The sequence below is a fragment of the Pristis pectinata genome, chromosome 23 (assembly GCF_009764475.1).
Source record: "Pristis pectinata isolate sPriPec2 chromosome 23, sPriPec2.1.pri, whole genome shotgun sequence".
Classification (NCBI taxonomy): Eukaryota; Metazoa; Chordata; class Chondrichthyes; order Rhinopristiformes; family Pristidae; genus Pristis; species Pristis pectinata.
Genome location: NC_067427.1, coordinates 28,451,514 through 28,476,423, shown reverse-complemented (window position 1 = coordinate 28,476,423; position 24,910 = coordinate 28,451,514). Strand labels below are relative to the sequence as shown.

Genomic DNA, 24,910 nt, shown 5'->3' with positions numbered 1-24,910 from the left:
TTCTAGGCCAGATTTGACAGGTCCGTCACTCTGAGCAGGCTGACGCACTTTGACCTGCGAGGACAAAGTGGCCTCGAAGAGTTTCCATCCCTACATGGAAAGACCCCCAAGTAATATAGGACAGCAGATTCATGCTCCACTGAGCCACTAAATTGTCTAGGGTAATACATCAGAAATTCTTTGGCATCAATTGAAGTACAAGTTGATGAAACACTGTGACAGCCTGCTTGCTGGTCTGCATACCTGTATACACAATGATGGCAGCCGTTAGACCTTCCGGTGAAGAGACGTTGGGTGGTTTCTGCTTGTGTTGCATTGGAGACTGAGGCATCGGCCACCTTCACAAAGGTTGAATTCCAGGCTCTGCACAAACCTGAATCCAGCTGTATCCAGAATAATTGTAACCAGCCCCATTTTTTAAAACACTGTTGAATTCACTGCTACTTTTCTTCCTGTGATGCCCACCTTGAAGAACTTTGTTCCTCTCTGACATAATCTCTGTATGGCACTTTATCTTCTTCATCCCCGTGGCTTTTGTTGCTCTCTACCCCTCGTCTATATTTTAAAACATGTCTATTTCCTAACTTTGACTGGTCCTGATGAAAGGTTATCAACCTGAAACATTAACTGTTTCTCTCTTCAGAGATGGTGTTTGACATGCTAATTAATTCCAGTTCTTCGTGCTTTTATGTCCCACTAACAGCTGCTTCGTGTGCATTACCCCCTCCTACATACTGGCAGCTCTTCAGCAGCCTAGATGCTATTTTGGCATTCCCTCCCAAGAGTCCTGATGCATCTCTATCTCCCCTTGTTTAAGATTCTCTGTAAATCCCACATCTCTGTTCAATCTTTGTGGCTTGGCTTGGCATCCATTTTCCCTATTAGCTGAAGCACCTTGGGACCTTGGGTTATCAAAAGTCACTAAACAAATCCAAACTTTCATTCCATTTCAGAATCTTCATCAATGTGTCCATGTAAAGATAAAATGGTGGCTTGGCACTAATTTGCAAGGCCTTTCCTAAAGTTATAACCAAGTCAAATGTGTAGTTCAAAGTAGGAGCTATACTATAATGAAGGATACTAAAGGCCCAAGTGACTTTACAAGTTTAACTGTGGGTGTTCCTCGAGCAACCCACTACAAACTGCCTACCAGATGTTGACTGCCCCACCACACATAAACCAGGTATACAGGCGCCAGCATGGTCGATTCCAGGTGCCTGGAACCATTTTATTAACAATGTAAGAGTGCAAAAAAAGGTGTCCTTTAGAATGCATTATTCAAACATTTAGTTTTACAAAAAGATAACTCAAATGATTAACTAATAGAAGAGGTTTCAATTTTATCCAACTGTACAAAAACAGAGAAAGCTGATCCACTAATGCTTCCTTAGTGGTATCAACCCAATGGTATAAAGCCCTTAAACAGAGCTGTAGAAGTGCACTGCAATAATCTTTGTGATCACTGCCAATTTCCAAATACATCATTTCTATTTCAGTCACGTTAGGCATTTGCAAGCGCCTCAGTTTTCCACATCCTCTTCCTCATTTTCAACTTCTTTTTGCTCATCATCTTCCACCATTTTTACCTCTTCTGTATCTTCCTCATTCTCATCTTCTTTACTCTTGTCATGTTCCTCATTCTCAGGCTTCTTATCCTTCTTCTTCTGTTCTGAAGCTTCTTTCTTTCCTCTCTGCTCTCGCTTGTAAGCTGTGGGGAAAGAGAAATGATCACTTTTGATTTCAAATATCAGAAACCTCTGGCAAACAATCTGCTGGAGGAATTCAGCAGGTCAAGCAGCACCTGCAGGGGTGGGTGGGGGTTGAAACCCTGCAGCAGTTCTGATGCAATTCCTTTCTGTTCAACCCGCTGAATTCCTCCATTAGATTGTTTGTCGCTCCAGATTCCAGCATCTGCAGTCTCTGGTGTCTCTATAAGAAAACTTTGACCTGGGATTAGCAATTCCCAGAATTTAGATCACTGCAAGCCTTCAGTAAGGAGAGAAAGCAATCAATTCAGCAGAGTACAAATTTAAAAATGTGAATCAGAAACAGGACAGAAGGCATTGAATGTTTTAAGTACAGATTAAATAAAAACAATGTCACTGGGGAGCAACAGAAATTATTCAATACATTTTCAGTAATTGCAAAAGTTGATAAGGCAAACAAAAATAGGTTGCAGGAAAGTGCAGTCATATAAGACACAAGAAGGAAATATGTGAAATTCTTAACAACATTCCATGGATGAATAAAAGGCATTTGATTTCCAACACCATCAGATACTTAACAGATTTTGTAACAACTTACTGGAAATAATCTCCCTTCTTCAAAATTTCTTCTCCCCACACTAAAAGCTGTGCGTTCTTATGTCTCGGAAAACTACATCAGGTGTGGAAAAATCACAATCATGCAAGATGCACATTTGGGCATGTGCTTAGGCTCAAGGTTATAAGGTTTAATCTTTAGGCACGGGCTCATTCATACTGCTTCAATTTTCCCATTTTGTTTCCACATCTTCCAAGGTCCTGGTGTTGAGGCACTTTGTTTGACTCCCACACAAGCAGCAAGCTAGATAAACTACATATCCAGACATCTTGTTTCATTGATGTGAAAGTTCTATATCTGGTTCTACAGGAGGTCACCCACTGGAATCTAGAACGACCTCTGTCATTTGGAAATTGCTAGGTAGTTCTCAACAGACTCTCAATTAAGTAGCCATTAACATGGCATTCATTATTCAACCTTTGCCTTAACTTTATGGAAAACAGAACTGTTAATTTGATTCATTTTACCCTATTAGTTAATTGCATATTTGTGCTCTAGAGTATTCTTCATCACTTTTATAGTAGTCCTTGGGGATTTATCTGGAGTTGTAACCCAAGGCCTTATGGATATTCTGGAAGAAGAAATTATTGTCCCATTGACTTCTCCACTTGGTGGGGGGGGGGAGGTGTAGGGAAATTCCAAAACGAAGGACCATAATACAGGTTAATTACCAATAAACCCAACAGTGAATTCAGCAGAAACTTGTTTATCCAGAGTATACAGAATGAGAAACTTGGTCCCACACAGTGTAGGCAAATAGCATCAATGACTTTGTGGAGAAGATAGATAAATAATCAAGGGGATAAATTCAAACAGGAGTGTTGAAGAAGGTTAGATAGGTAGGGAAAGGATGTCAGTGTGTTGCACTAAAGTATTTTAAAATCTGTATCTTCACAGCACAGATGAATTTTTCCAATGAAGAGCAAGAAGAAAACACTCGGTGCTTCTGATGTGTGTGCAGCGATGGAAGAGATGATGTTTGATTGTTTCATTACCCAGTATAAAGTACTAACTGGCCAGTTCTGTTAAACTGCCTGTCTCTGTACTGTAAACCAAGTTGTGAGAGCTACCCATACTACACTAACCCTGGAATATACAACGTTGACCCAAGTGCCTGAAATGAGAGCATGTTACAGTCTATCATTTTTCAACATGTACACAAAACTTTAGTGAAAAAGTAAGCTATCAAAGAAGTGTTGCAACTCGGATTGAGAGGCAAACAAACGAATTGAAGGGACACTAGATCTGGCATTTCTAAATGCCCAAGCAATATAATCTTCCCAATTCACTTCAATAATTTTTTGTGTTAGGAAACCTAACCATTAGATTTTTGAAATGTGACTGGAATCCATAGTTGGACTTAGCCACGTAGAATGGTCTTTGGCTTTGTATTGATTAAATAAATGCAAGTTAAATAGTCTGATCAATATATCACAACTCCTCACCTTCCAATGCATCTTTCAGTGGAGCAATGAAGCGATCAAACTCCATCTCTTCCATCGCTGCAAGCACATCAGAGGCACTCAGTGTTTTCCTCTTGCTCTTCATTGCAAAATTATTTGCACTGTGAAGATACGCAGATTTTAATAAACCCTAAAGCAACATACTAACATAAACAGACAGCTCTCAACATTGCAAGAAGACTCTGTTCTCTTTGAACCGATTTTATTTAGTTTCCATCATAAACGGTTGTACTTCTATCATCCAGGTAAATAATGGCTTCATGAAAGGTCATTGAACTGAAACGTTGATTCTGTTTCTCTCCTCACAAATGTTGCTGGACCTGTTACACAGTTCCATCATTTTCTGTTTTTATTATGCTTCTGAAAGTCAGGCAGTACCAGTTCAAAAACACAAGCCAGTCAATAAGAGATAAGCAAGCAACTACCAACACAACTACCCACATGGGAAACAAAGTACTAGTGAATTGGTTAAATGCAGGTGATAATGAATAAGTGAGTTGAACAGAAGAGAAACTAACAGAAATCAATGAAATAAAATGCATTTACATCAAAGAATTTGTAAAGGAGATTGGATAAGAAGATTGCAAAGCAGGTGCTCCTGAATTAAAACCTTGTTTAGAATTCATTTCAAAGAAAGGCTCGAAATCTTTGCTAATTGTTGGATTTTATGTGAAAGAAGTCCCTAGAATTCCTAGAAAGTCTAGCTCAGCCATGACAAAGTTACTCATTAAGCAAGCCTAAACTGGAAGACTCAGTCAGACGTCATAGAGCGTAGAGAGGTTTATTACTCTCTAACCATACTCTTTCTTAACTGTGAGTTTTTGATGTTGATAGTGCTTTAGACACCTTGAGATCATGGAAGGCATATCAATGCAACTTCTCTTTCTTGGCTTCTTTCATTTCTGTGAGCTCAACATTCACAACACATGAAAACAAGACACTGCCACTTTGGTAACTCTCGAGCTGAAGCAAATAAAGGTGATATTGTCGAGTTACAGAGCTTCAAGGCAATGGGTTTTACCGCTTGTGGAGTTTCTTACCAGGAGGTTGCGTAAAGAACAAAAACACTAGCTGCTCGGGATATTGCACTGCGGGCTTCTTTTGATACATTCACTCCATCTGGGAGCTAAGGAGAAGAAACAGATTAATGCAACTGCATGTTCTCAGATACAGAGAGAAACAATAGAACCAACTCAATATTATAGTTAGAAAGACATCAATAAGCCATATAGCCAGTGTATAATAATTTTACAATGAAAAACATGATGATGCTGGAGGAACTCAGCGGGCCAAGAAGCACCGTGGAGAAAAGCAGGCGGTCAACATTTTGGGTCAGGACCCTCCTTCAGGTGCTGAAGAAGGGTCCTGACCCGAAACGTTGACCACCTGCTTTTCACCACGGATGCTGCCTGGCTTGCTGAGTTCCTCCAGCATCATCGTGTTTTTCATCTAGATTCCAGCATCTGCAGTCCTTTGTTTCTCTTCTATAATAATTTTATCTTCATCAGCTAATATTTGACTGCCAGGAATGTATTTTTATTTTAAATATGGGGGCTAGCAAAAACAAGTTTTCAGAATTCCATATTATCCTGCTCCATTAACTAATCTCTTATACAATGGCATATGGAAATATAAAATAATTCTTATTGATTATCCAAGAACGTATCCTGGCTGCACATGTTCTGCTTCTGCTCACTGCAAACAATTCTCAAAGTACTGTTTCCGTAACTTGAGCCATTCACTTTCTTTTTCATCTTGTTCAAAATTCAAGGAACTGGATGTTTCCCACTTACCACATCGCACAAAAATCTGAGGGACAATATTGATTATACAGAAAGCCAGCACTTATAAAGATCCAAATGGGCTCACTCACTTTCCATAATTTTTCTTACAGCGTGGAATTCAAAGATATTTACATACAAACCCTGCAGTCCTTTTGCCCTGTCATTTTCTCCCACTGGTGCATAAATCTGAAATAACTATGTATATTAAAATAGTGAACCAAAGAGTTTTCACATTCACTCCTCTTGTACTGCACAGATTTACAAATTGGAGTCCCCAAGGCACATTAGGACCTGGGTGCATTTGAAATCCTGAAGTCTTTGTCCATCACTTCCAATTTCTCTATTTATTGACATCCAAACAAATTATTTTCATGCCAATGTTTTCTTTAAAAAACTTGTTTTTTTTTGCAATGACAGTGCTGCTTTTCTTTGGAAATAAGGAAGTGGTGTATATTCGGTAATGCTGCAATATTTGCATGGTTTGTTTGAAAGCTGTTGATTTACGGAAACCCACAATCATTACTGCACTGTAACTGAAAAGGAACTTTCATACTAATAGATGCTTAATTACATAAATGTTATGGAGAATGATGGCTAAAAGTCAGCTATGGCTTACTTAAAAGTGCAGCTATGTTCGATCTGAGGGAAGGTTTTTTTTTGCAGGTGTTAGCACAGATCAGAATGGGACTGAATTGGGTATGGGGATGTGGGTAAAAGACAACCTCACCAATGATGAATTCCATTGGAGTAGAGGTCATGGGAGATGGCAAGGTCAAGGGGGTCAGCACGGATATGATTAGATATTTATGTGGCAAAAGGTTTGGAGAGGAAATTGTTGCAATTACCAGAGGAATAATTCCATCTTCCTCTACATTCGATTAAGCAACATGCAAATGGTATTTCTCAAGTCTATATTTAGGTTTGTTGGATATTTTCAGTGCACAACATACATTTAAAGAGCCAGATAGGGTGATGACAAAATGGAAGTCACTAATTCTTGACCAATTCCAAATATATCAAACAATGTTAGTGATGTGTCTCATATTAAGTGCAATGACAGCAAAATTTGCACAGTGAGCTCTTTGATGCAGCGGCTGCAATGCTCAAACCTTGCAGTTTGTAGAAATGGCCAGCTCTCAAACTTTCATAGTTTCATGACTAAGCCAATAAACACTCCATCAATGACTAAGTCTTTCTTTGTGTCACAAACCAGTTTTAAATATCAGGTCGTTTTAACTATTGTTTGTTGTCCTGTTACAGCACTATCAAATTGCACCCAGCCATTTTCACAATGTAAAAAAATTAATTCATGATAAACACACATTTTAACTTTTTTTAAGCAAACAATGCACACTAAAAATTCCTACCAACTTATTACGAAAATAATTTATTATACATCTATCAGATGATTATTGCATAAAAACAGCAGTAGTAATTCAACACTAGGGAAATACTGTCTATTGGCTTTCCCAAGCTAAATCATTACAGGTCCTTATTCTGAACAGTGACAAAGCCTATTAATGCTCACCGCCTCTTTTATAATCCTGGTAATGACTGCATTTGGCAGGTTCAGGTCTTCTGGTCTCTCGGCCATGTTCCTTCCCTAAACCACAAATACAGAAATAACAAAGTTCAATGTAAGCTTGAGGAATAGCATTTCTTCATTCAATTATATTTTCACTTATAGCCTTCTGCACTCATTGGTTCAACAATTTCAATTCACATCCACTGAGCTCATTTCTGTTACTATCAAAAAGCAAAAATTCCAGCGGCTGGAAATCTGAAATAAGATAGTGTAGCGGCCCGGACTCGCAGAACTCGAACTGCCATCGGCAGCCGCGGGCGCATGCGTGGTGTAGACTAACCATGGGGCGGGCCTTCCGGCAGGGACCTTATGTCATGTCCGCCGGAGAGGCTCTCGGGTACTTTTGCGAGCGCACGCGTTTTGGCTTCTCTCAGTAAAGTGTGCTCCGGTCCAGCATCCACGTCTCTGCGTTTCTTTTCCTGCCATGCGCCACATTCGGCTACATTTGGTGACCCCGATGCTCCCAGACGGCATCTGGAACCCATGACATGAATCCCAACGATTTACACAACGCAGTCTCGCTCAAGCTCCCGACTTTCTGGGCCACTCAGCCCCACGTTTGGTTCGAGCAGGCTGAGGCCCAGTTCAGTATCAGAGGCATTACAGCCAACGCCACGCGGTACTACTACGTGGTCAGCGCGCTCAACCAGGACATGGCAGGCCGGATCATCGACTTCCTGCACCATCCACCTATGGAGGACAGGTACACTAAGATCAAGGCGCTCCTCCTCCGCACTTTCGGACTCTCCCACTGCGAGTGAGCCACATGGCTTCTGCGCATGGACGGCCTGGGTGACTGCAAGCCATCCGAGCTGAGGGATGACATGCTGGCACTCATGGATGGCCATAAGCCCTGCCTTCTATTCGAGCAGCTGTTCCTTGAGCAACTGCCAGAGGACATTCGCCTCCTCCTCACGGGTGAAGATTTCAGCGACCTGCGCAGTCTTGCGGCCAGGGCCGACATTTTGTGGCAAAGTAAGCAGCAGGGAGCGGCTTCCATCTGCCTAACCACGACCACGCAGCCTAAGGCCAAGACCCCACAACTGAAACCGCCGAGACCCACGGGGGACAAGGATGAGAGTTCGGATCAATGGTGCTTTGACCATCAGAGGTGGGGGTCAAACGCGCGCCGCTGCTGCCCACCGTGTGCCTTTCCAGGAAACGCTGGAGCCGGCCATCGCTAGTGGCTTTGACGGCTGGCCATCGCTACAGCCTCCTGTTCCTCTGGGACCGACACTCTGGGCGACGTTTCCTGGTGGACACCGGGGCCACGATCAGCGTCCTTCCCCCCTCAAACATGGACACCCGTACCGTGGCCCCAGGCGCCAACCTCACCGCCACGAACGGCACCACCAGCCGGACATACGGCTCGCATACCATCCCGCTGCGTTTTGGCCCCAGCTGTTTTACCTGGACCTTCACGGTAGCAGCGGTGTCGTGGCCGTTACTAGGGGCAGTTTTCCTATGGGCCAACCGTCTTCTGGTCGACCTGAAGGGCCGGCGTTAGGTCCATGCCGAGACTTTCCAAACCTTCCAGCTCGGGGAAGCCCAGTTCCCAGCCCTCCACCTGGACTCCGTCACACTCTCGGGTGAAGAGTTCGCCAGGGTGCTGGTGGATTTCCCCTCCATCATCACCCCACAGTTCTCCACTACTGGTCCCAAGCAAGGGCCACCGCTGCACGCCTGGGCCCGTAGGCTTCCACCCGACAAGCTCCGCCTTGCCAAGGAGGAGTTCTGGAAGATGGAGGAAATGGGGATCATCCGCCGCTCGGACAGCCCTTGGGCATCTCCGCTGCACATGGTGCCCAAGTCCGCAGGAGGCTGGAGGCCCTACGGGGACTACAGGAGACTCAAAAACGCCACAACCGCCGACCGATACCCGGTGCCTCACATCCAGGATTTCATGGTCAACCTCCATGGAGCGACCTTTTTTTCAAAAATCGATGTGGTCCGGGGGTACCACCAGATCCCCGTGCACCACAGCGATGTGCCCAAGACAGCCCTCATCACCCCCTTTGGATTGTTCGAATTCCTAAGGATGCCCTTTGGCCTCAAGAACGTCACTCAGACTTTCCAGAGGCTAATGGACTTGGTGGGGCGAGGCCTGGATTTCGTCTTCATCTACCTAGATGATATCCCGGTGGCCAGCAAGTCACGCAAAGAGCACGTGGCATATTTGCGCCAATGCTGTCAGTGCCTGAGCGACCACGGACTGGCAATCAACCCCGCGAAGTGCCAGTTCGGGCTGACGGAAATTGACTTCTTGGGCCACAGGGTCAACCAGCATGGAGCCACCTCTCTGCCGGACAAGGTCCAGGCCATCCGCCAGTTTCCCAAACCCAGCACGGTCAAGGGCCTGCAAAAGTTTGTGCGGATGGTAAATTTCTACCATCGGCTCGTGCCAGCGGCGGTGCGCATCATGAGACCCTTGTTCAGTCTAATGGCCGGCAAGGCCAAGGAGGTGGCATGGGACGCGGAGTCCACGGAAGCTTTCGAGTGGACCAAAGAGACGTTGGCGAAGGCAGCCCTCCTAGTACACCCGAGAGTCGATGTACCCACGGCGCTCACAGTCAACACTTCCGACACGGCGGTCAGCGGAGTCCTGGAGCAGCTCGTTGAGGGCCAGTGGCGACCACTCACCTTTTTTCAGCCGACACCTGCGACCACTGGAGGTGAAGTACAGCGCTTCAGACAGGGACTTGCTAGCGGTCTACCTAGCTATCCAGCACAACGGATCTATGTGTGTCGTGGAGGTGGGTGGCCGCGAGGAAACCTTCACAGTGGACCGCCTAAAACCGGTGCATTTGGACATCAGGAAGCCCATGAAGGTGCCCTCACCATGCTGGCGGGGCAGGCCACCCAAAAGGGACACACAGACTGGGGGTCCCACGCCCCTGATGGACGTTTCTGGGGGGGGTGGTGTAGCAGCCCAGACTCGCAGAACTTGAACCACCATCGGCGGCCGCGGGCGCATGCGCAGGAGCATGGCATAGACTAACCGCAGGGCGAGCCTTCTGGCAGGGACCTTATGTCACGTCCGCCAGAGGCTCTCGGGCACTTCTGCGAGTGCGCGCGTTTTGGCTTCTCTCAGTAAAGTGAGCTCCAGTCCAGCCTCCACGTCTCTGCGTTTCCTTTCCCGCCACGCGCCGCATTCGGCTACAATAGTTAATATTGATGCTGATATTTCCAGTTGCACCTCCTCTAGACCCTTTTTAAGATGTCTTTACATCCAATTTCCATCTTCTGTTGCCTGACACCATTATCTCTTTTGACAAATAATCTCTCCCACTTTCTGCCTCATCAGACCTTCTCTTTCATTTGTACCTGCTCTGCCCCCTTTCCCTACCTCTACAATGGTTAAGATTTGCTACACGTCTAACTTTTTCTTGTTCCGATGCAAAGTTATAAATGTGAAGGAGTGCTGCAGGCAGGTACTTCCACAACGTACAAGTGTTTAGATGAACATTTGATATGCCACGGCATGGAAGCCTATGGGTTGAGTGCAGGAAAATAGGATTAGTATATATGGGCACTTGACAGCTGGACATGGTAGGCAGAAGGATCTGTTTCCATGCTGTGAGATTCTATGACTAACTTACCTTTTTTCTTCACAAACCCTGCCTAACTTGGGTATTGCAGTATTTTGGATTTTTTTTTATATAAGGAAAGCAATTCAGATTTTTAAGAACATGGCAATCCAAGAATAATTGAAGTATTTCTCTCAAAACTCCAGAAACTTCATAGGTGACATCATTGACCAAGACCTATTATTTTGAACAGATATTATCAGCAACTAGGCATTACTGGTTGGTGATACATTTTTAGCCTTTTAGACAATGGCTTTCCAGTAAGGCAGTGCCTATAAAAATAAAAACAGGAAGGGCTGGAAATAGCAGGTCAGGCAGTGTCTGGGGGGAAGGTGAGAGAGAGAGCGAGAGAGAGAGAAAAAGGCAGTGACTGCTTCAGGTCAATGACCCTCAATCAGTACTGGAAGCATGAGAAAACACACTTTACTCACTTCTCCAGTTCTAATGAAGGGTCATTGATGTGAAATGTTAACTTTATTTCATTCCCCACAGATGCTACCTACCCTGCTGCTATTTCCAGTGCTGTTTTAGATTTCATTACGTGCAGCTTTTTGAGTTTCAGCACATTTACGTTTTGGTGTCTTCCCCTAAATTAAGGTCCACCTCCGGCACAAATCACTGCAAATCAATTATGCATTTTCCACTGAGATGAATCCATAGTGGGGGAAAAAACACCAAATGTGTGACATTTGGGACAGAAGTACTTTGTGTAGGAATTAATGTGATGCAAACAGTCTGAACTAGGAGGTAGGTCTGTTGCTAAAAGCAGATTAAGTTTGCAATATATGCACAGACAGGTGCACAAGAAGTGCCAACATGCCCAATGACTAGCTTCTGCCACTCTAAATCTCGATGAATAAGGAATTTAAGAAAACATTTGTACGTAACATGAAATTCTGCTATTCACACTTTTTTGATGCTAAGTATAATGGAAAACCAACTTTTACTGCCTAGTTTCAGTTAGAATAATTTGGTGTCTACCTCTAAAAATCCAAAGCAAACCTATAACATCAGTAGGCACCCTATTACATCCACTGAACCATACCTTGAGGTTTGTCAGCAGCTTTATTGCAATGCAGAAGTATGGCATTGTCAGAGGGGCTTCCTCTTAAGAGTTTAAAACAAAGACCCCCTTTGCCTGTTAGGTGGAATAGATTTCAAAGCAGTGTTTAAGGAAGAACAAGGGAATTTTCCCAGATCCCTGGCTGTTGTGAGAAATCCACATGGCTGTCACGTGACAGTAATGAAAATGACCCCTGCTGACCGGAGGACGGCATTGCTCCTCTGATCGGAAGTGATGCTACTGTCAATCAAGGTGCGGCTCCACCCACCCCTCAGGTGTGGGAGTACCCTTTGTCTCTGAACCTGCCTGACCATTGGCTGTAGCAGGAACCTTTGTCTTGGACTCCCACACCATTGGCTCGTTTAAATCACCATGCTGAGGCTCCACCCAGCCTCCTAGCACCAAAAAAACGGCTGCATCCACTAGCCCTTCCTCTTTTGACGACCCCAGGAGTAGTGAGACAATGCTGCAGAGATCATTGGTAAGAGTGCATCACCACATGGTCAGGGAGCGTTTCACTCAGACTCAGGGAGCGTTAAGGGCCAATGCTAGTGTGGGACGGGCATTGAGATGTTATATCCTGAGGTTGTACATTGTTACTGTGTGCTTATGTGTATTAGTGTGTGTGTGTGTGTGTGTTTATCCTAAACTAGTTGCGATCCCCTCTCGTGTTCATGGTATCCTGTGCGTGCGTGAGTGTGTGTCTGTTCCCATCCATTCTGTCCCGCGTTTGCCTTTATGATTAAACTAGTTTTGGTCTACAAAGCTCGTGTTCAGAGTCCTTGATCCTTAAGACAGCAAAGAACGATTTCACACAACACTGGCCAATATTCATCTCTCATTTAACACCATTACTCTTTAGTAGGACCTAGCTATGTGTTTCAAAAATATATAACTAACCCAAAAATATATAGGATATCCTCAAAATGTGAAGGGGAAACAAAAAATGGAAAAACAGAAACAATAACTAGGAAAAAAAGCCAGTCCACATAGCCACTTCACCTCTGCAAATAAAAAAAACAGATGCACTCTCATTTACACACTTTGTTCCCATTATTCTCTGTTCAAGCTAGTCTTCATTGCTGATTTCATTTCTGCCTTAGCCAGAAACTCTGTAAGGGAACTCCATATCTTTTCAAGTCCTTGTGCAAATCATTTTTATCTAAATCTCTTATAGTTATTCTTAGATTTATTATTCTTCACCTACCATACAATGTGAGTTGATCTAAGAGAAAATAAGGCCCAAGTTTTATGCTTTTCTTCATGGTTAATTTCCTCATACCCAACAGCATCCATCTGCATTGTAATCCATTTGCAGTTAAAATATTCTACTAATATAATGGCACCTAAACTCCATCCATAGAAAATTATTTCATATCAAGTCCTCGTTAACTCTTGAGCTTTACATTCTGTAGCCCATGAAGGAACCTTATACTATAAAGCTATGCCCTAATGTCAAATCTTTTATAGCGTCAGAACATTGTACAGTACTTTAGGCAAGTTTGCTAATGACACAAAACAAAGCAGGAATGTGAGTAGTGATGAGGATGCAAAGAAGGTTCAAGAGGACAGAGAGTTTGAATGAATGGGCAACAATAAGACAGATGGAGTATAATGTGGAAAAATGTGAGATTATCCTCTGGTTCAGCTCTATTTTCCACTAAAGTGTAGCTAGCTCGAGACCACACGACTTAAGAGAGGGAGAGAAAAATAACAGGGAACTACCAACCCGATAGCCTAATGTTAGTAGCAGAGAAAATACTGGAATCCATAAGCTAAAAATGTAATAACAGAAAATCTTAAAAAAGAATACTAGAACTGAGCAGGGTTAGCATGGATTTATGAATGGAAAATTAATCCACAAGTTCTTTGAGGATGTGACTTCTAAAATAGGTAAATGGCAATCAGTGGATGTTGTGTATTTGGATTTTCTGAAGGCTCTTGAGAAGGTCCCACACAGGAGGCTGATCAACAAGGTTAGAGCACGTGGAGTTGGACAAAATATACTATCAGATTGAGAGTTGGTCGTCAGACAGAAAGCAAAGAATGGAAACAAACTTTCTTGGGTTATCAGGCTGTGACTAGTGGGGTATTGTAGGGAATTGTGTTTGGACCCCATCTATTCATGATCTACATCAATGATTTGGCTGACAGAACCAAATGTCATTTCCACATTTGATGATGCTACAAAATTTGGTGGGATTGCAAGTAAGGAGGATGTAAAATGGCTTCAAGCTGAGTTTGTGGACAAGAACAAGGCAGGTGCAGTAAAATGTGAAAAAAATATGAAGCTATTCACTTTGGTGCACAAAACAGTAAGGTAGTGTATTTTTTTTTAATGGTGAGAAATTGGGTAATGATGATGTTCAAAGGGAACTAAACGTCCTTGTAGACAACACACAAGGCCAACATGAAGCTGCATCAGGTGATCAGGAAGGCAGATTGTATTTAAATATTAACACACAGAGTGGTGGGTGCGTGGAACGCACTGCCAGCAGAGGTGGTGGAGGCAGATACATTGGGGACATTTAAGAGACTCTTAGACAGGCACATGAATGATAGAAAAATGGAGGGCTACGTGGGAGGGAAGGGTTAGATAGATCTTAGAGCAGGATAAAATGTTGGCACAACATCATGGGCTGAAGGGCCTGTACTGTGCTGTAATGTTCTAAAACTTCTAATTTTAACTCCATCTCCCTTTGCACAGACACTGCCTGAACAAGTGGTTCCAGCATTTTCTGTTTTACTTAAAGCAAGTGGTACTTTGTTTGGAGAGGATCTGAGCACAAGAGTAAAAGATACCTTACTGCAATTATTTAAGATCTTGACAAGAACCCACCCAACCATTGTGTACAGTGTTGGTCTCCTTACCCAAAAGGATATACTTCCTTTCGATGAAGTGCAGCAAAAATTCACTAGACAGGTATCAGGAAGGGGAGGTTTGCCATTCAAGGAGAGATTGAGTAGACTTGGCCTGTGTTCTCTGGAGTTCAGAAGCACGAGAGGGGATCTCTCTAAAATTTTATTCTTACAGAGGTTGACTGGCTGGATTGAAGTAGGATGTTGCTCTGTCTAGGATCTTCGGCATAGTCTCAGAATAAGGGGGAGGCCATTTAGGACTGAGATGAGGAGAAATTTCTTCACACAGAGGGTGGCAAATCTGGAGTTGCCCATCCCAGAGGACTGTAAAGGCTCAAGTCATTGAATTTATTCAAAACAGAAAATTTCTGGATATTAAGGGAATCAAAGAATCAAAACTAAGGAGCCGATTGTTGACTTCAGGAAGGGAAAGGAGGGCAAACATGTGCCAGTCTACACTGGGGGCCAGCAGTGGAGAGAGTCAGCAGGGTGTTAACATATCAGATGACCTGTCCTGGGCCCTGCACAAAGATGCAATCACAAGGAAAGCGCGCCAGCATCTTTACTTTCTTAGGAGGTTCGGCTTGTCACTGAACACTCTAACAAACTGCTACAGATGTACTGTTGAAATTATCCTGACTTCATCATGGTCTGGTATGGCAATTCAAATACACAGGAACACAAGACGCTGCAGAGAGTAGAGGACTCTGCCCAATACATCATGGGCACATCTCTTCCCACCATCGGTAGTATCTACAGGAGGCACTGCCTCAAGAAGGCAGCATCTATCATCAAAGGTCCCCACCATCTGGGCCATACCATCTTTTCACAGCTACCATTGGGCAGGTGGTACAGAAGCCTGAAGTCCCACACCAGCAGGTTCAAGAACAGCTACTTCCCTTCAACCATTCGGTTCTTGAACCAACTGGCACAACCCTAATCATTACAGTTTAGCAACACTAGGACCACTTTGAACTAAAATAAACTTTTTTTTAATTCTAATTGTGTTCTTTCTTGTAAAAATTGTGTTTGTTTTTCTTGTGAATACTGCTTACATGATGCTATGTGCCTGTGATGCTGCTACAAGTTTTTCATTGCACCTGTGCATACACGTACTTGTGCACATGACAATAAACTCAACTTTGACTTTGATATGTAAAAGATCAGCCAAGACCTTCCACCTTAACATCAAATGGCCTACTCCTGCCATATTTTCTTTTGTTCCATCATTATGCACAGTGGCGTTGCTGGTAAAGCCACTGCCTCACAGCGCCAGAGACCCGGGTTCAATCTGGACCTTGGAAGCCGTTTGAAGTTTGCACATTCTCCCTGTAATGGTGTGTGCTTCCTCCGGGTGACCCAGTTTCCACACCCGTCCCAAAGACGTGCTGGTTGATAGGTTAATTGGCTGCTGTAAATTACCCCTAGTGTGTATGAGAAGTACAATCTAGGAAGAGTTGCAGAATGTAGGGAGAATGAGAAAAATAGGATAATTGTAGGATTAGTGTAAATGGGTGGTTGATGGTCAGCTTGGTGGGCCAAAGGGCCAGCTTCTGTAAAGTATCTATGACCATATCCCTTGATTCCCTTGCACGACGCACAAAGAGTTGGAGGAACTCAACAGGCATCTATTGGAGGGAAACAGACAGTCAGTGTTTTGGGTCAAGGCTGAAAAGTAGAGGGGAGATAATCCAGATGAAGGGTCTCGACCCTGAACGTCCACTGTCCATTTCCCTCCATAGATGCTGCCCGACCCGCTGAGTCCCTCCAGCGCTTGTGTCTGGCCCCAGATTTCAGCATCTGCGTCTCCCCTGATCCCCTTCCCGCACAGAAAGCCGTTGCATGTATTGAATGAACTCAGTGACGGAGCCTCCAGAGCCCTGGGGCGTAGAGTTCCCGGTTCACCAGTCCTCCTTCTCAGTCCTAAGAGGCCGGCCCTGACTCTGAGCCTGTACCCCAGGCGCTAGGTCCCCTGGCAGGGGGAACTCCCGGCAGCCGGGCCCTGCTACCGTCCCTGTGAGCAGGGCTTCCCGCGGGACAACCGCCGATGGCGGGCAGCGGGGTTACCGGGGCAACCAGACGTCTTGCGGCGGTCCCGCCGGCCCAAAGCCCCCCGCAGGCACCGCTGACGGGGCCCGCCCGCCGTCAAGATCCCGGCCCCAGTACGAAGCAGCGGGACAACAACCAACGGCCTTCCCGCCACGATGGAAACACGGCACCGCCCGCACCACACACTCACCTCGGCCGCTCACATCCAGCGCGGCAATCCGCTCCCCTCACCTCCGACCCCGCACACACACACACGCACCATGCCATTGGCTGTCTCTGGGTCACATGCTTGACTCCCGCCCCCGTCGGCTGCTTTGCGTTGCAGGACCCGCGCGTTGCTTTGGTTCACGGACCAGGAGAGCCGGGGAGTGACGCGGGAGGGAGCTTTAAAGAAACAAGGCATTTCAGCTTCTTGCATTTTGACCTCATAATCTACCTCGTTATAACCTTCCACCCTATTGTCGACCTGGCAGGCACGATAGTGTAGTGGTTAGTGTAACACTATTACAGCGCCAGCAACCTGGGTTCAATTCCAGCCGCTGTCTGTAAGGAGTTTGTACGTTCTCCCCGTGTCTGCGTGGGTTTCCTCCGGGTGCTCCGGTTTCCTCCCACATTCCAAAGATGTACGGGTTAGGAAGTTGTGGGCATGCTATGTTGGCGCCAGAAGTGTGGTGACACTTGTGGGCTGCCCCCAGAACACTCTATGCAAAAAGATGCATTTCACTGTGTTTCGATGTACATGTGACTAATAAAGAAATCTTGTCTTATCTTTCTCTGCAGCCGTGATACTTCATTCTGCATTCTGTATTGTTTTACCCTGTAATACCTCAATGCACTGTGTAATGAATTGACCTGTATGAATGGTATGCAAAACAAGTCTTTCACTACACCTCGGTACATGTGACAATAATAAACCAATTCTAATTTATTTGGGACCTTTAACTAAACAAAAGCACTTTAGTGGTATGAAATCAAAATAAAACAAAAGGTCACCAAATCAGTAAGGGCATATTAAGGCACTTGACCAAACTGTTGTTCAAAGGAACAAGTTTTAAGCAGTATCTAAAGTAGCATTAGTGAGGAAGGGCTTTGGCAGTTGAGGGCATCGCTGTCAATGGTGGGGCAGTTACATTTGGACAAATATCAGCCATTGGCATTAAGATTTGTGTGCCCTGGCAAAGTTAAGTGTTGTAAAACTGAAGTGCCTGGGATGAAAGACAATTTCGGTTTGAATAGGGAGAGAGTCAAAAATGGAATCAAGTGTTTTGGTTAAGGGGATTGATAGCCACAGAAGTTGAACCGAATGAAGGGCCAAAGTTTAGTCAGCTGAGATTTTGAAAATACAAGTTTATGCCAACTAGGAAGGAGCTTCTTCCAGAGGTACACACAGATGGAAATGGGATTGTGATGGTTCAGGAATCCCGAAGCCACATGTGCACGGGAATCCCTGCAATTATAGACGCACCCCAAGACGCTCCTTGGTGGCAACCAGAGTAGCCTTGGTCTGAAAGAGATTCATCCTGATGAGACTTAACCTGTAAGACAGCACAAAGGTGGCTTGAGAAGTCAAAGAACAAAGAATTTCCCAGTTTTTTTCCTACCAAATTAGCCTGGATTTAAATTCAAAATTTTGCTTCTTGGGATCCCATTGCTTCAGGTGGATTGATAAATAATGATAAATGATGATATACAAACTATCACAGTGTTAAGATGATGCAGAGGATCTTTACCTGTGCACCATTGTCAGTACAATTCTAAAAGTAGTTCAGCATAATCAAATTACAAACATGGCAGCTTTAGAATATGAACTTCCATAAAAATATCTGAAATTTAAAAAAAACTGCTTTCATGATGAATTAGTGATGTAGGAAAAGCTGAGGAGCAAAGACATTGGTTATAGCATTTCCTCCTCATTGACTATCAACACAGGCTCACCTCAAGGACGTGTGCTTAGCCCACTGCTCTAACTCTCTCATGACTGTATGGCTAAGCACAGCTCAAACAACATCTATAAATTCACCGATGACACCATTGCTGTTGGTAGAATCTCAGATGGCGATGAGGAGGCTTACAGGAGTGAGACAGATTGGCTGGTTGAGTGGTGTCACAACAACAACCTCACACTCAAAGTCAGCAAGACCAAGGAACTAATTGTGGAATTCAGGAAGGGAAAGACGGGAGAATACACACCAGTCCTCATTGAGGGGTCAGTGGTGGAAAGAGTGAGCAGCTTCAAGTTCCTGAGTGTCAACACCTCAGAGGATCTATCCTGGGCCCAACATATTGATGCAATCACAAAGAAGGCACACCAGTGGCTCTACTTCGTTAGGAGTTTGAGGAGATTTGGTGTGTCACCAAAGACTCTTGTGAATTTCTATAGATGTACAGTGGATAGCATTCTGACTGGTTGCATCACAGCCTGATATGGAGCCTCCAATGCACAGGATCGCAAGAGGCTGTAGAGGGTTATAGACCCAGCCAACTCCATCATGGGCACAACCCTCCCCACCATCGAGGACATCTTCAAGAGACGGTGCCTCAAGAATGTGGCATCCATCATTAAGGACCCTCATCATCTGGGACATACCCTCTTCTCGTTCCTACCATCTGGGAGGAGGTACAGAAGCATGAAGACCCATACTCAACAATTCAGGAACAGCTTCTTCCTCTCCGCCATCAGATTTCTGAATGATCCACGAAGCCATAAACACTACCTCATTATTCCTTTCTTTGCACTATTTATTTCTGTAATTTATAATATATGTATTTATACTGTACTGCTGCCACAAAACAACAATTTTCACATCGTATGTCAGTGGTAATAATTCTGATTTAGTAGAGACATATTAAGTGAAGGCAACATGAAATCAAAGCAATAAAAAAATTCAGCGGAGGACTTGGGCATTTATAAAGGGAAAGTAAAATATTAGAGGCTAGTGAGGACTACAAAAACGGACTGTAGGAACTTCTATAGTTATGTAAAAAGGAAAAGATTACCTAATGATTACCTAATGTTAAGGCGGGTCCCTCACAGACCAAGACAGAAGAAATTATATCGGGCAATAAGGAAGTGGAAGTGAAATTAAACAAATGTTTTGTATCTGTATTCATGGAAGAAAACAATGCTAGAAACAGTGAAGAACTGCAGGTCTAGGGTGAATGAGGAGATCAAAGAAATTAGCATTAGTAAACAATTAATTTTGGAGAAATTAATGGGACTGAAAGGCATTAAATCCCCAGGATCCGATAACTTGCATCATATTATTTTTAAGCAACTCACTATAAAGATTGTGGAAGCACTGCTGTCACCTTCTAAAATTCCATAGTTTCTAGAATGGTTCCCAAAGTTTGGAAAGTATCCCACTAAATAAGAAAGGAAACAGAAAACAGTAAACTATAAACCAGCTCACCTGACATCAGTGGTAGGGAAGGTGCTGAAATTTATTATTAAGGCAGCTAAATATTGATAATAGGATTGGGCAGAGTCAACAAAGATTTATGAAGAGGAAATCATGTTTGACAAATCTGTTTCTGTTTTGGGTTAAGATTATCAGGATAGGGGCAAAGCAGTGGATGTTGTGTATTTGGACATTCAAATGGTCTTTGAAAATGTGCCACAAAGTTATTAAGCAAAATTAGAGTGCATATCATTGGGGGTACATCCTGCAGTGGATTGCGCATTGGTTAATAGACAGTAAGCAGAGTTGGAACATATGGATCATTGAGACTGTGCCTGGTGGGGTGCCACAGGGGTCGGTGCTGGGGACCCAGCTGTTCACAGTCTGTATTAACAACTTGGATGAAGTGATTGTGTAATAAATCTGAGTGTGTTGATGATACAAGGCATGTAGGCTGTGAGAAGGATATAGAGCCCTTCAGGGAAATGTCAACAGGTTAAATGAATAAGCAAGAACATGAGAAATGAGATATAACTTGGAAAATATGAGGTCATCCTCTTTGGTAGAAAAATTAGAAAGACATTGTATTTTAATCTGATGAGACATTGAAAGATGTCAGTACTCATTGTGACTTGAGTGTCCTCATACACAAATCATTGAAAGTTAACATGTGGCTTCAGCAAGCAATAGGAAGTTAAACGTTATGTTTAATATAAGAGAATTTGAATTACGCAAGATGTCTTGCTGCAATTACATAGGGGCCAGGTGAGATTGCATTTGCAAATTGTTTACAGGTCTGATTTCCCGCCAACCCCTCTCCCTTCACCAAGATAGTATGATAAAGGGAGTGCAGACAAGTTTCACCAGAGTGATTCATGGAATGGTGGGTTTATGGTGAACATAAGAAACAGGAGCAGGAATAGTCCCTCCAGCCCTTTGAGTCTGCTCCAATATTCACTAAGACCTTAGGTAGCGTGAGGAGAAATGAACAGACTGGGCTGATACTCTTCAATTTTTGGGGAGTGAGAGTTGAACCTAGTGAAAAGTACAAAATTCTTACAGGGCCTGACAGAGTAGATGCAGGGTGATTTTTTTTGCTAGAATGTCAAGAACCACAGTAATAGTCTCTAAATAATGGGTTGGACATTCAGGACTGAGAGAAATTATTTGATTCAGAGGGTAGTGAAGCTTTAGAATTTCTCACCCAGGAAGCTCAGTCACCAAGTATATCAAGACAGAGATCAAGATCTTTATTTAGATATTAAGGGAATCAAGGAACACGGAACTGGTGTAGGAAAGCAATGCTGAGGTAGAACATCAGCCACAATCTCATTGAATGTCAAACCAGGCATGAGGAATCAAATGATCTCGTTTCTATTTCTTATATCATTAAAAAGTAGAACTAACCGAGGAAAGAAAACAAAGAGAAAATAGAAAGGAAAACATTAAAATAATAAAAATGAATTTTTATAACTTTTTTACACAGCCCATAGAAGGAATAGAAATATTTAACACATTTCAGAAAACTAACAGCAAGTACAGGGGAAAATTTATAATGGACAAGGAATCGATTGCTCCAGAAAGCACTGGCACTCACAGTACAGTATTTTTTTGATCCAGTAGGAGTGCTGATCTGGAGCTGAATTCCAGTGTATGAACTGTACTTTGTCCAATGTTTGACTGAGTTGTCTCTGGCTTTGGAACACCTGAAGGAGACAATGGATTGTAAAAATATTTTGTTCTCCCCCATCAACATCCTCCACCTTGATCAGTACAATTCACTACAAAGCTTGATGTTCCTGAACACGGTGTCTCATTTGTAAAAAAAGTCATATCTGTGTTGTAAAAGTTTAAGTATAGAAATGAAGAGAGTACCAGCTTGTGTTGATAATTCCCCTTCTATTCATAATGTTAAATCCAAGCCTTTCCCTGATCCATGTTTACAATAAGTGAAGATAATGTTTCATTGGGAACTGCCATATCTTGTCCTTCAAGACTTTCAGCAATTGTAATGCCATTCAGAGGATCTTCAGACCTCTCATCATTCCTCTGTTCCCAGATCAAAGATGTGCTTTCAGTGACAGCTCCCAAATCTTGCTGTTCATTTCTTTCTGTAATCAGATCACTCTGGTCCTTAACACCTTGATCTATTACTGGAAACTCCATTTCGGTGGCAGCACTGAGATCTTCCTGTTCATTCATTCCTACAACTATTAAGATACTCTGATCCTCTGTGCCTGCCCATTCGATTTCTTGCAGTTCATCCCTTTCAACAGTTGGAAAGCTGCTTTGGTCCTCAGAGTCTCCCTGCTCCATTGTTGGAGGTCCCACATCAGTGGCAGTGCTGAGATCTTGTTGTTCATTCTGTTTGGCTATTGGAAATCTACTCTGGTCCTCAGAGCCCACTTGTTCCACAGTTGAAGGTCGCACTTCAGTGGCAGTGCTGAGATCTTGCTGTTGATCCTCTTTGTCAACAGGAATGGTACTCTGGTCCTCAGAACCTGCCTGTTCCACAATTGAAGGTCCCACTTCAGCAGCACTATTGAGAATTTGCTGTTGATCCTGTTTGTCAATAGGAATAGCACTCTGCTCGCCAGAGCCTGCTTGTTCCACAGTTGGAGGTGCCATTTCAGTGGCAGTGCTGAGATCTTGCTGTTCTTGCTGTTTGTCAGCAGGACTGCTACTCTGGTCCTTGGAGCCTGCCTGTTCCATTGTTGAAGGTCCCATTTTAGTGGCAGCACTGAGCTTTTGCTCTTTGATCCACTTTGCATTTGGCACCTTGGCTTCAGGGTGAAAATAAAACAGCATTAAAAATTATCAGCTTAGTAGGAACACAGGTGAAAAGTGACTGAAAATTGCTATTCAAGGAACCACGACACTAATTTGCTCTTTTATATATCATTTCTTACATTTGAAACATTTTTTGATTATCACCTGAGATATAATGGTTAAAAACTGCATCTATTTCTTCGAAATCTTAGTCTTAGCTCCTTGGTCTGACACCATAGGTTGGGCTGTGACATGAGGTGACCAAGAAAATCAATGTTTTTTTGCCAACCCTTTCTAGGAATGTTCCTAAGCATCCAAGAAGTAAGGACTAACTCGGGCACTGATGCAAGAAGCCCAGGAGAAAAACCTCCAGGAATATGTCTGTAGTCAAAATCCTACCCTTGAAAATATTGAAAAATAAAAATGTAAAATAATGGAAATACTCAGCAGATCTGCCAGCATGTGTTCAGAGGAAGTGATAGGGTTAATGTTTCAGTTCAATGGCTTTTTGTTGGAATTACTATATAAATATTTTGAAAGTCTGCCTGAATGGTTGAGAGCTAGAGTTGCTGAGAAGAGACGTGGATGTGAAAGCATATTTTGGAGAATATTTAATGAACTTTATTTGAAAGGAGACATGGTGATGAAGGTGAACAGGGTAAAAAGAGACAAATTAGAGTTAAGGGATAGAGGTGGACAAAATTCATTCAGGATCAGTTCTAAAGAGAAGGTGAATCAGAGAAAAAAAATTCTGTAAATCTGAAATTAACCCTAAATGTTGGATCTTACTTTTCACTTTGCGATAACGGCTAGCTGGCCTGCTGGATGTTTCCTATTATAATCTCGAAACAGCAGTATTTCAGAAATTTGCTTCTTATAGTTAAAAGACTTACATTTCTTTAGCAAGTCCATAAAACATTTATTAGAATGCATTCCAGTAATCAGACACACTACTTCACCTGTAGAGACTGTCAAGAGGTTGTTCTTCTGTGAATACATAGAGGTGGTTAAAGCTGAGCTCCCAGTTTCTTGCGATCCAGGTACAACCATCAAGAGGTTCAACTGTAAATCACTCAAGAACCTGCTATCCGTAATAAATGATGGAGTGTCTCTATTCATATTCTGAAATGAAATGAACAACTCAGGAATTGATGAGGTACTAATGCAGTCAGAATGCAATACCCTTTCTAATACACTGGACTGAATAATTCCTTAGTTTGGTGCCAACCTCAACTGGCTCATTGCAGTATTTCTAAAGCTAAAGCTCATGGATAGAAGCAGATAGTGCTAAAATGCACACATAGAAATAGCTTCATAGAACTAAAACACATGGATAGAAACAGATGCAATATGGAATTTTCTGCTCCTTTAGCCATCCTCATTGAAGAGCCACATAGCCTTCCTTTCCAAGTGGAGACTATGACATAGTCATTGGTAGTCCCAACTCTTTCTTTCTTTTCCTCTGTGATGTTGTAGCAGGAGAATATGTGAGAAAGAAATTTCTTTATCAATACTTTAAAATGAGAAAGCTTCTATTAAAGGTCTCCAGAATCAGCACTGAGCACACCCAGGTCAAGGACAACGTGATTAGAGGAGGCATCATGCTATCTTTACAACAATGCACCTCAAAGTTACTGAACTAATACTTGGAATGGGTGGGTTGTCTCACGAGGAAAGGTTGGACAGACCTGGCTTGCACTTAGTGGAGTTTAGAAGAATGGGAGCGGGTTTGTTTGAAATATGTAAGATCCTAATGGATCTCGACATGGTAGATGTTTCTTCTTGTGGGAGAATCTAGAACTAGGGGTCATTATTTATTAGAAAGGGGAAATTTTTTCTCTCACAGGGTCAGGGTCTTTGGAACTCTATTCATCAAAGAGCAGTGGAATAGTCTTTGAATATTTTAAAGGCAGAAGTAGAGATATTCTTGAGAAGTAAGATGCTGAAAGGTTACCAAGGGTAGATAGAAATGTAGAGTTAGGTAAATTGGTCTTACTAAATGGTTGAGCAGGTCTTAGGGGCTGAGTGCCC

At 43.2% G+C, this 24,910-nt stretch overlaps 1 protein-coding gene across 1 annotated transcript; it reads right to left on the bottom strand.

Annotated features, from left to right (window-relative positions):
• Window positions 1–1,198: 1,198 nt before the first annotated feature.
• On the bottom strand, window positions 1,199–16,909 carry pole3 (polymerase (DNA directed), epsilon 3 (p17 subunit)). The gene is made up of 5 exons (XM_052037185.1): window positions 16,903–16,909; window positions 7,098–7,172; window positions 4,826–4,911; window positions 3,768–3,886; window positions 1,199–1,708 (listed from the first exon to the last, which is right to left on the bottom strand). Exons 2-5 carry the CDS (start codon window positions 7,161–7,163, stop codon window positions 1,521–1,523), a joined length of 459 nt encoding a protein of 152 aa, XP_051893145.1. The 5' UTR covers window positions 7,164–7,172; window positions 16,903–16,909; the 3' UTR covers window positions 1,199–1,520.
• Window positions 16,910–24,910: the final 8,001 nt, after the last annotated feature.